General features: G+C 33.9%; 1 protein-coding gene across 1 annotated transcript in view; it reads right to left on the bottom strand.

The window, feature by feature from the left end:
- Positions 1 to 12,931, bottom strand: part of LOC120303072 (CUB and sushi domain-containing protein 3-like) — a gene marked incomplete at its 3' end in the record, with an annotated part of 446,767 nt that overhangs the window by 17,827 nt on the left and 416,009 nt on the right. Inside the window, exons 28-30 of the mRNA XM_039332219.1 lie at positions 8,817 to 8,955; positions 4,041 to 4,228; positions 2,630 to 2,824 (exon numbers count right to left, since the gene is read on the bottom strand). Of these exons, the coding sequence (XP_039188153.1) occupies positions 2,630 to 2,824; positions 4,041 to 4,228; positions 8,817 to 8,955 (522 nt within the window). The remainder of the gene's footprint in view (positions 1 to 2,629; positions 2,825 to 4,040; positions 4,229 to 8,816; positions 8,956 to 12,931) is intronic.

The following is a 12,931-nucleotide window of genomic DNA, read 5'->3' as shown; positions in this document are numbered from 1 at the left end:
CTAAAGGCAAAGTGGAGAAATGTTTAAAGTACATATGTTTCCTTTTTTGAGTCCTTAGTTTAATTTCAAGGGAAATACACTTTCTCAAAACTTTACGATAAGATATTGAATTGATGAAGATAATATTTGGTTTACTGTACAACTGATGGATCATGATGATTCAAAGTAAGTAGATATTGTCGTTGATTCCGGTCTAGAACCCATAGATTATTACTTGGATTCTTTGCAATTCAGCTGCATCTCCTGACCTGCTGATTTAATCAGGGCAATTCTGCCATGTGGAAACCTATTCTTTGTATTCAGAAGTAAAATGTCAGGTACTTACATAAAACTACAAATTCAGTGGCACCAGAATGTCATAGCACATAAGTCACAGACTTACAGATTTGCTTAGGAGAGGGCAGCAAAAACACCAATCCTTGTAAAATACATAAAATCTCATTTAATCCTATCAAAATGCTAAAAGATGATGGATTATCAAGTCTTAGCAATTCGGTCAAAGGACATGCCTTTCTTGCTTTCTGTATAATCACAAAGAACAAGAAAATATGAGATATGTGACATTCTTGGTTCTTTCTTGGTTGTTGTTTGCACTCTGCAGTCAGATTCCATAGTTCAACCCTGAGCTACACATTATCTTCTATTGAAATCTGAAATATTTTATGAAATGGGGATAGGGCAAGTATAATCAAACCCCAGTCCAAGATAGTCCAATAATTGTATTGCAATCCCTGAAAATGAGGCATGGTATATGAGCCATGGTGACACAATGGTTAAAATGCAGTATTGCAGGCTAACTCACTGCTCACTGTCAGGAGTTCGATTCTGACCAGCTGGAGGTTGACTCAGCCTTCCATCCTTCCAAGGTCAGTAAAATGAGGACTCAGATTGTTGGGGGCAATATGCTGACTTTGTAAACTGCTTAGAGAGGGCTATAAAGCAGTATGAAGCAGTATGTAAGTCTAAGTCTATTGCTAAGTGCTATATAACAAAGAGTCAGGCCAATGTTCAGAGGCCTTAATGCACAGGCTGGATGAGTCATGTGCAGGCCATGCCCACCCCAGCTCCACAAAGGCAAAAAAGTCACGATATGTCATGTGACACAATCGAGTTTGACACCTGTGCCCTAATGAATGAATTCAATTAGTCTTTAGCATATAAGGCAAAACCACAATAAACAATTCCAGGGTTTATTTTTCCCCTAGAAAACAAATATAGAAAGCTTTCTGTATTAGAGTTTTCAAGCCCCTAACCCACCTCATCCCACATTTCTATTAGTCTTCCTTTCATTAGTCTCAGCATGTTCTTGCAATATCCCTGGATATTTAACTCTTAATCCTGACAGTCTCGAACAGCTCATGATTTCCTCCAGAGAAATTGGTCTGGACTTTTGAGACAGGGTTTTTGGGGATCATTGGCTCATCCTCATCTTCCAAGGAAAAGCCGTCAGAAGGGGCCATAGAACCCAAATCAATATCTTTGCAATGTTGCCTAGAGCTAGAAATAATTGCTGACCTCTTGCAATAAATTAACTAGAGTCTTTATTTCATAGTAGTATTTTTGCTCTATAAGCAAAGCAATATGAATCACAAATTACAATCAATACCCTAATTTTAAAATAATAAATTAAAAACATGTAATTCCTACATCATCAAACTTATATCAGTAAGCAATGCTGTGAAAATTAAAATGCTTCCTTCATAAAGGTCCAAAGAAAAAGAAGTGTTTTAAGGCCTTTTTAAAACCTCAGCTCATACCTTAATTGTAATTTAAAGGGAATCTAGTCCAAAGAATGTGAGTAAGAGAAAACAAATGTAGTTTTGCATGGGAACTTTAAATCGTTCAATCTGTTTCTTTCCAAAATTAATCACAGCAACCATTAAATGATTTTAAACTGACCTTCATAAACATAGTCCCTTTCCTGCCTAAAATATACATAGATTTATAAAAAATGTCTGAATACCTAGCTAAGGTTGCTTCATAACTTCAATCTTTTGAGTTACAATATGTAATGAAATAATATGTAGTGTTTTTTTTTGAGTTCTGATAGATAATGAAATAATTGTAGAAGTTCAAGTAATCATCGTGGGCAGCATGTTGAAAAAGCTATTTAGATAGTTGGTACAATGCAAAATCCATTTCTTCAGGCTTCTGATGATAGTAAAGTTCTGATGACTGACCAGTCTAAGTGCTATCTACTAAAAATGCTCTGATTAAATATAAAATTGCCTGAAGCCTAGTTTCATTGGATGTCCAGCTTTAGAGTGTTTTGTGATGTAATAGTCTGAATTTCAGTGAGAACACTGACATTCAACTAATATCAGGGTTGTTGTTGTTTTTCAGAGAATATGTACAATTATTTTCTTAGTATCCAACCTCTCTGTCCCATTGGTCCAGAGGACTGAATGGAAAACAGGAGGAGAATACTTTGGTGCTGTATTCATTAGAACAACTCTGATGCAATCAATAACAGCATGTGTAAAGACCAAGCAAAGGAGAAAAAACAATACTTCATATGAATATTTATGTAAGTCATATATTCATCATGCATCCATAAAAGCATCACCCTCTTGGATGGATGGATGGATGGATGGATGGATGGGTGATAAAATTCTTCTCAAAATCTTACCATGGCAGGTAGGTAGGGCTCTGTTCCATCCAGGTCTTCCATCATCTCCCATGATACAAGTAAGTGTAGAGTATCCTTGAAGAACATAGCCAGCATCACAATAATATGTGACTGTTGATCCCAGTTTATAATCCATTCCAAGTCTTGTACCATTCATGATATTCCCAGGATCAAAGCATGACTCACGTAACTTGGCTTTAATTTGAGCAGAGGGAAAACAGTGCTGCTGTTAGAACACCACATTTAATTTGATGTACTGAATTTTTAAAATATGGCTTGCCCATACAAGACAACCAGCAAAACAATTATAGGCATCATTTCTTTCTCAAAGTACATGTTATTCCATCAGGTAGTCCAAAATAATCTTTGCAAAGGAAGATGTCAAAAGCATCTTAAATCTTTATTTCTCTTGTACTAAACAAGATTAAGATGCTCTAATGACTTCCTTTTCTCTCACCACCAATTTTGCTTCAAAACATAAAAAAAAACAACAACAACAAAGTAATCAAAATTTTTATAAGGGATAGAGTATTTCATTTTTTTTCCTTTCCCACCATTATTTTTTCCCTGCTATTTTTAACAGTTAGGTCTATGGGGCAGCATAAGGCTCAGACTTAAAACAGAGAAACACTAAAAGCAGTGTTGCAGCCCTTTAATGCATGTCTCTTTTCTATGTGTGTTTTGAAGCTATAGACACATAGACAAGAGCCAGAGTTTGCAGCACAATGCTATAATATTGTAATATGCTTTTATTACAATAACAAAAACAGCCAGGTCCTAAGTATATCACTACACCATGCTTAAAAAAAAAATCAAAGAGTTTTTTATAGGTAGTCCTTGCTTTACAAGTAGTTGCTTAAAGACAGTTTGAAATTACAAGGGACCCATAAAAAGTACTTATGACCTAATTTTGGAGTTACAATTGCTGCAACCCCTTCCCACAATCATATAATCTTATTTTTGGTACTTAGGCATTGGCTCACATTTATGGTCATTTGCAGGGTCTTATGGTTATATGACCATAATTTTTGGCATATTTTGGCGGTTTCTGCAATTTATATCTAGTTTTGGGACAAAAATGCTGATTGGGTAAAACAGATTTGCTTAATGACCACTGAATTCACATAATGCTACAAAAAAGTTCATAAAATAGTGCCCAGTTAAATGGTGACCCACTTAATGAGAGTAATAAATTATGACCATAATTCCAGGCTCAGTTTGTCATAGGTTGAGGACTACTTATAACCATTTCACATAAAATAAGAATTAAACAAATCACAAATAAGGTAAAATTAAAAATGGAGATAAGCAAAATGACATGAAACTTGACTTAATGCAAATAAGCAATGTAAAGTAACTGAGTGCTTCAACATCTATGACCCACATTAACAACAGAATTACAGTTACTAACCTTTATACTCCAAATGGAACCCAGTAAAACTAACAGATCCATCACTTCGAAAAGCCAGATGCATTGAGTTTGAACTGCTTTCTATTCTCTCTGGCAATTTACTATCTTGAAAACTTCCAATTAATGGGCTATTGCTGTCTGGCCCATCATAGATATAGAGAAAGTCATAATTTGGTTCTATGCTGAAGCTGTAAAATATTTAAAAAAACATATACATTAGATAAAAAAAATTGCTTGCGTAATAATTTGTGTATACCACTGTCATTATGGAAATAAGTCTTACGTATACTTAATACTTAGTTTTAGTCTTAGTCTTGTATTCACCATTGTTATTGGTTCTATTTTTAGTATATCTATAAGCCTGAATTCAAACTATTAGATATAATTAGTATCTTCTAAATGTCAATATTTATTTACTTGGATATTTTAATAAGGAAAGAACTCTTGTTGTACTAAAAATACATTGAAATACTTGTCAGTTTTTATTCTTTTATTTATAAATTGGATGTTTATCATTTGCATAATCTTTTGAATACTAGTTCAAGAGAACCGATGAGAACTGTATGGTTTAGATTTAGTTTTGAGAAAAATCTTGAGAAGGGTAACTTATTCCATCATCTTCAACTCCTAAAGGAAAGTTGAGATATAGATTGAATAAAAAACCACATAACTTCCTTTGACTGTTTGGATAGAAATGTGGTTATACATTGATAAATAAATATTTTCTCCCCAAAATGCATTTTATTGTTTTGGTTTTTGGAGAGTAGAAAAGTAATATTTAAAGTGTCAGATAGAAAATTAAAACATGATTAATTTTTTTCTTTCTTTCATAGAAATATATGCATTTCTGAACATCTTTTTAAGATCATCATTTGATCTCTGCCATAAAATTTGCTGTGACCTTTTTGTTGGCTTTTTTCTTTCAAAAACACTTCACCCTTTTTATCCTTTATAGAAGGTACTAGGTTAATAGATTTGCTTTGTTTAATCTCCAACTTTATTTTAGATCTTGGACTACAACTTTAATAACTAAGACAGCACTGTTCACCTAAGCTTTGGTAATATGTAAATATGTGGTTTATAAAATAGACTCTTAATCTGACAATGGCATTTCCCTTTAATTTCATACATTCATCTCTCCCAAAAGCTGTAAAGCTTCCGTATATGAGCCAAAGATACAGATTGTCTGCATTAAACCTTTATGAGCTGGATTATGTAACTTTATAAATACTCAGCATGATTCATATTGCTCCCATCCTATTCACCTGTTCCTCTTCATTCGTTGGATACTTAAAAGTGCCATGTTATACATCAGCATGGCAATCATTTCAGTCTATCTTGCCGTAATCCTGCCTGTTTTCAGGATCAGGCAAATGATTTTCTGCATCACTGTTCACCAGGAACAGACACCAGAAGCATCTCATGCTATACAATAGGCAGTCCTCGACCTACAACCATTCATTTAGTGACCATTCGAGGTTACAACAGCACTGAAAAAAGTGACTTATGACCATTTTTCACACTTACAATCATTGTAGCATCCCCATGGTCATGTGACCAAAACTTGGCCATTTGGCAACTGGCATGTATTTAGGACAGTTGCAGTGTCCCAGGGTCATGTGATCACCTTTTGCAATCTTCTGACAAGCAAAGTCAATGGGGAAGCCAGATTTGTTTAACAATGGCTTTACTAATTTAACAACTACAGTGATTCACTTAACAACTGTGGCAAGAAAGGCTGTAAAATGGGGCAAAACTCATTTAGCAAATGTCTTGCTTAGAAAATGAAATTTTGGGCTCAATTGTGATCATAAGTCAAGGACTGCCCTATATTCATCTCAATGTATTCTCTACCCTCTATACAGCAACAATTATCAACTACAGTCTCTGCAGCATAACATCGGATACTGGAAGGTAGAATTACACAACAATTATTATACAAGAGACAGAAACCAGAGGCCCAGATTCGGTATTAACACCACTGATGCACTTCAGAAGAAAACAAGGGGGAGGAGGTTTCTCAGGAATCTGGCTGACCCAGTTCACTCCTAAAACTACAAATAGTGAATATATCTTCTATTTCAGTATATCTGTTTTACAAATAAATCTATATTACATAAACAATTACAATTAACATTAGTTAATTAATTAGTTGTAAGATGGTGGCGCCTGGATCGGCTGCGGTTGCATTGGCTCTCGAAGGTGAAAAGTTTTGGGAGGGATATTAAGGGATATAGGCCACATGATCAGGAAAGTTTTAATGTGTTTGAGCAATGTGGTGGAACTAAGGTAACATACAACATATGACCAACAATCTTTGCCGACATGGCAATGTTTCGGAACTGTTGGTGAGACCGTTAAAAGTCGTTGGCATTGTTTGAAATTGTTCTGCCGGCAGCAAGATCTGATTGCTGGCCCAGCGACTGATTGTACTGCAAATTAGGGCTTTTTTTTCAAAGGAGGCAGAGGAGAAAAGTCCTCGGGCTTTTGGAACAAAGGAACTGGATGAGGCTGTTGGCAGACCCAGAGGATGGGACATAGGCTTTTGGAGGAGTTGATGGTGGCGGCAGGGTGCTCCAGAGGTGAAAAGAAGCAAAGCCTCTTTAAGGAAAATGTGGAAGAGACAGGATCAGAAAAAGGAAAGGAGGCAAGGTTGTCGTGCAGGAATACAAGCTAATTTGAGGGCTAATCCAGTGGAGCTCCATTTCATCTGTCCTGTTTGCCATCATTCACTCCCTAAAGACTAAAATGGAAGATCTGTAACTTGAGCTGGCCACAAACAAGATGTGTATATCGGAGGTGATGACCCTTTGAGAGTTGTATGCAATGAAATTTCATTTTGATGCATGCCGATAGGTGTACATTCAAAATGACAACAAAGTGGTTGTTGTTGTTGTTAATATAAAAGAAAAGGGATAATTTTATCAAACAACATTCTTAAATAATAACAACAATGCAAAGAAACAAAAATCCTCTTAATCCTAATTCCATTTATAGTATTAAAGTAATCCTGTTTTGCCTCCCACAAGAAGGGTAGCACTGAATAACTAGGTGATTGATTTTATTTCATTTAATGCTTCTGTTTTAGGCTAGGTTCTTCTTTCAAATTTATCAGTTGACACTATAATTTCTTAGAAGGAAGGGAAACTATATTTATTGTGTCAATATTATAGTATAAGTAAAGGAGACATTAACCTTGTTTATGATAATTAACTATATTTATTATTGTTAGTTAAATACATGTACCCAGACAATATACTGTTTGCTAAATATTGAAAATGTTACCTGGAAAAACCCGAACCCCAACCCCAACTCCAACCATAACCCAAACCTCAGTCCTAATCCTGACCCCATTTTATCCCCAACCCTATTAAAACTAATAAAATTTATTTTAAAAAGGAGACATTAACCTTGATTCCTTTGCTCATTACACTTGCCTAATAGTAGAAAACAGAATACATAAATCCATATGGTTAGGAGAAGGATTCCAAATCAGTGTAGGAACCACATTAAATTAATTTAATGAAGGGGAAATCACCACCTGTCTATTCCTTTGTAGAATATTGTTCATTAAATACATTTTTCTATGTGCTACATCTTCATAGACTAAACAGGCAGATAGATGTCTTCTAAATTCATGTTATAATTAAGGAACTTCTGGAAAACAAATGAGTGCCTTTTGCCACGCTTCTAACAGTCTTAGATCTAAATCTTTCAAATTCTCCCAAGTCTTCAGCGAAACAACAAAATAATATATTTACAAGTAGTATCCCGCATATAAAATGTCCTAAATTCTCTAGACAGGCAAGTCATCAAGCGTCAGTTTTGGCATCTTCTAGGTATAAATATTTTCCCAAGATACCTAACATTCTCATAATAGCTGTTCAATTCTTTTTTATTATTATTATGGCTTGGCTCGCTTTTATTGATTGGCATAATTCATTCCCTGCACTATTTCTGGGCACATTAATTGTATTGCCTTATTCTTTTAATTGGATATTCTCAGGGAATTTAAACTAAAGGGCAGCCAAGAAATATAATAAACAATGAAATAATGTTTAAGTAAACAAATAAATAAAACAAATACTTTTTCCCAGTTGATTTGGTTGTATTCTAGGCTATTCATTTTTGCCTTGCTATAGATATTTAGTATTGATGGAACAATAAATATTTATACCAGGATATAAAGAACAGCAAAAAAGCTTTAATTTTGAAGCTTAGATTTATTGCTATCAATGAATTTTGTAGGCTGCCTAGTAATAGTTGACAAACAAACAGGGTAGAAATTAAATATGATGATACAATCATTCTCTGAGTATTGAAGTCAAAAGAGTCTTAATGTATAATCCTCAATTTTTCAAACAAATATCTCAATAGCTGCATCTCATAACAACTGAGATAAAATTTTTCTGATAACCTTATTAAATGTGTTACTCTGGAAACTAAAAGTGCTTGGATCTGAAAAGCAGTTATCTTATCATGCTGAAAAAAACAAAACAAAACAGATGTCTGTGGAGATACTCAGTCATCCAGGCAATGGTTGCCCCAAAGATGCTTTTTCAAAAGGCAACTGGACTTTCTTTGTTTTTACTTGAAGATATTTTGCTTCTCATCAAGAAGCTTCTTTAGTTCTAGAATTCTTGGATGAGAAGTGAAACCTCTTCAAGGAAAACTGAAGAAAGCCCAGTTGCCTTTTGAAAAAGCACATTTGGGAAAAACAAAACAAAGAGATCTGGAAAAAGTATATTATTGAAATTTTAGTAAGCAGCTACTTACCTGATAAAAGCTAATGATATTACATAGTCATTATTAACAGTAATAGTCCAGTCGCAGTCTCTGCTATGGGGATAGGGATGTGGGAAATTTGGTGAAAGAATGAAACCCGATGATCCTGTCAGATTGCCTCCACAAGGTGCTGTGAATGAATTAAACAAAGAATGTAAAAAAGAGAATTGCATCCCACAGTATAAGCAATAAGCAAAGTGAAAACAAATAAACAAACAAACATTATCTTTGGGTTGTACAATGAAACAAGCTAATTTATTCTATTTTGCAGTACCTCTAAATTAATTCTGGTCAAAGAAACAGAAAGGGAGTCACCTCTTAAGGATACATTCAGGCTTTTCAGCTACTTTTCTGTTGCCTTAACTTGTATTTGGAAAGTGCTACTCTGAATATACCATGTGAATATTGAAACATATAAAGAGAACCAGCATTTAATAATGGATATATAAAAAAGATAGGTTAGGAACAAGATGTAAAAAAGTACATTTGACAGCAAACATATGAAAATGACATTGCATATTAAGGCAGAGTTTATCACTAACATAATTTTCTTATATAACTAAAACTCCTGGAAGCTGTACTTGCAACAAATTTTGACAACATAAATGTTTTTCTAATGCAACATTAGATTTGTATGTTTCTCTTGATTTTTTAATATTCTTCTATATATGTTTTATCCTCTACATTTTTCTTATCAATTGTATAAATAAATGGATCTAGGAATAATTCACATTTGAAATTATTTTTATTTGCTTAGTTTGGCAATGGATTTGCCAGAGGGGAGCTCATTTATGATAACATGATTTATGTAAATATTTATTTACTTTTATAATTACAAAAGGAAGACACAGTTTATAATCCAATGTTTATAGACTAGCAGAGTTTAATATCAAGAGAGGAATCTTCAAGGCGACTCATCATCATCAATCATGTTTGTTATTGCACTGATTCCTTTGTCAACAATACTGAACAAGTCAAATTATTAAATATCAAAAACATCTGCCAGGTTATCTCATCTCCTTTACATGCATAACCTGAAGCTTAATGGAAAAATACTATCTGAAACAGAATTGCTATTAAACACTCTATGTATATAGAGCCAAGATATTACAATGGAATTTGAACTGGACAATGTGCTACACTCATTATCAGTAGAGGAAAAATAGAGAAAACTGAATGAATCAAGATGCCTATGGAAATAACATCAAGAGTCTGGATGAAAATTATCACTAAAAGTAGCTGGGTATCCTTCAAGTTGAAAAAAATCAAGGGCACTGAAGTCAAGAAAAAAATTAGAAGTGAACACATCATGACAATGAAGAAGAGCTTAAAATCCAAAGCCAGTGGGAGAAATATCTGAAGGACAGTGAAGAAAATGTACAGAAAATATTACACAGTGAAGACTTACTGAATAAGGGTGAAACCAAACTCATTTACAATAAAGTTAATTAAGACTAGAAAAGGGATCTGGCAAGACAGAGTATATGTGCAGGTCAAGCAGATAACAATAAGACCTGGCAATGGTTAAGTGCAGCTCTTCCTGTAACAGCTTACATCCTGTGACAATATCTTTAACACCATCTATCTAGAAAAATGTGCTACAGTAGCAATAATTGACAAAAATAGCAACAACTGACAAAATTTCCATTGGTCAATTATAAAAGGTGACACTACTTGGCTCTATGCAGATATTGACATATTATGATGTCCTAAATTATTGGGAAAAACATGACACATATGAAGGCCAACCCTTGCTGAAGATCTGGCAATTGTGATTTTACATGTTGTTTGTGTAACAATAATAATCATAGATTACATCATAGACATAGTTAGATATAGCAAAAGTTACAAATGTAGGTTATGATGCCACAGTGCAAATTCAGACCTGTATATACTTACTGTATATGCAATATTGTGATCAAAGTATGTTAAATGGTGTTTGCATTGTGAACTCAATACACATGTTCCTATTGTGTTTAGGAACAGATGCCCATACACTCCAGCCTTTGGCAATTACAGCCTTTCACACTTACTGAGAAATCTGATTTAAACAAGGTTTAATTCTGAGTAGATATGCAAAAGATTACACTCCTAAGTCCTAGGTTTCTCTTCCCAGAGTAAAGTATTTTTGGTTTGTGTTTAAAGACTTTAAAAACTGCTGTTAAAAGCATATTGTAACTCTAATGCAGGGCTATCAAATTGTTGGCCCGCGGGCCAGTTTCATCATACCGAAACTGCGCCCACCCCATTGCCGGCAATGCAAAAAGAGTCGCGATACGTTGTGACACATCATGTGACATGGCCAGTTTGACATCCATGCTCTAATGTGATAGAACCTCTCTAACACAAAGTCCATTCAGGAAAGTTAACCTTAGAAAGTCAACCATATTTTAAAATATTCTGTAATATTAAGTTCTTGAATTGTTAGGTTAATTAGAAACAAGTCATAATAAAAAGCAGGTAATGCACTGGGTAATTAACTATTTTACTAACACAAGTTAAATGTAACATAATGTAGTTATGATATATTGGGTTATAGATTTTAGTGGTGATTTTTCCCCCAGAGATTTCTGGTAAGATGTGGAGGACTGTTCCATGGAAATAGAACAATTTTCATCGAATGTTTCACCAACAAAAGACAGCAAAATGTTTGGCTGTTTCCTTCCTTGTTTGGACAATTCCTGATCATTCAAGAAATTTATATAAAAAAAGGATGCATCACATTGTGCTCCTTTGAATGTTAACAAAAGTTAATATTATGGGAGCATAATGATATCAAAAAAGCATAAACTAGTGATTTGTGATCAAAGGAAATAACTCATATAATATATACAATTAACATGACAAGTCAACTGCAATTAAATCACCCTAATTATAACTCCAATCAAATCATTTTAAGATTGATGTAAACTCATAAGGCATTTTGTATGGGAATTAGCCCAAAATATTGATTTTATGGATACTTTGAGCAAAATATGAGTTTAAGAAAAGCTAAAAAAAAAATCTATGCCATCACAAGTTATGTCTGAGCCAAGACGTTCTTGATGCAGTAGCATCCAAATGAGTTTTCTGTTTTTATCACAAGGAAGAAAACAATACTCAACAGTGAGAGTGTAACATTACAATGCTCATACAGAAGGGCTTAGGTAATAAACCTGCAATTTTTCTGTCATAATTTTTGCCTTCAGTTGAATCCCCTTGCAAGTGCCACACTCTTCTGACTCTTTTTATTTTCCTTAACATAAATTGCCTTGCACAGGACTCAGAGGCTTAGAATAATACATGCTGTTTGATTAAAAATGTTTAGCTTTATGCTGTCTTTAAGCTTTTACAAAGTGAAGAAAGTTAATGGGAATCAATTCTACTAGCCCTGGAAGCTTCTTTGCATCAAGAAGTCAAAGGAAGAGAGATATTTTTTTACAAATCTATATAAAACTACCTGATCAAGGTTGATTGGCATTCTCTGCAACAAGAAATAAATTTGCTGGGTAAAATTATTCCCAAACAAAATTTCTTACATATTCTTCCTTTCTAAACAGAACAAAGCAAATCTGAAGTAAATTTGTGTGCCATAATAAGCCATCATACGTATTAACACACTGCATATTCTCAGCTATTACAGTTTGCAAATCATCATTTTTGGCTTCCTGTTATGTAATAATAAAATTATTTCTTTCTGCTTTGTTTTACTGCCATGAGTTTCTTGGAAAGATGGAAAGCCATATAAATTTGATAGATAAAAAAAATCTATTAAATTAAAATTGTACCTCAGGATTCTAGTTGTTATGAGTGATTACTGAATTGTATTTTTCTATTGTTCAGTGATACGACTTAGCAGATTAATTGGTTTATTCGGTAGTTGGCAAGAATAAAAAAGTCCTTTAGCAGCCATTTTAAGTAGGATTCATGAGGCAGGAAATGGATCATTTCCATACTTTCTTAGGTCTATTCCTTATTCAAATCTGTTCATTAACCTTCTACATCTGTGTTGCCAAATTTTGGTTCCCTTTCAGATGTCTGAATGGTTATGGTTTGTTTTGTTTTTACCTACTCTGGAATGATTCTTTGGTAGCCAGGATTTGTATTATTCCAGCTAAGCTGATATT

This window comes from Crotalus tigris, unplaced genomic scaffold, assembly GCF_016545835.1.
Source record: "Crotalus tigris isolate CLP2741 ecotype Arizona unplaced genomic scaffold, ASM1654583v1 scf7180000024455.1231707, whole genome shotgun sequence".
Classification (NCBI taxonomy): Eukaryota; Metazoa; Chordata; class Lepidosauria; order Squamata; family Viperidae; genus Crotalus; species Crotalus tigris.
This window is presented reverse-complemented; position numbering and strand designations above follow the sequence as displayed.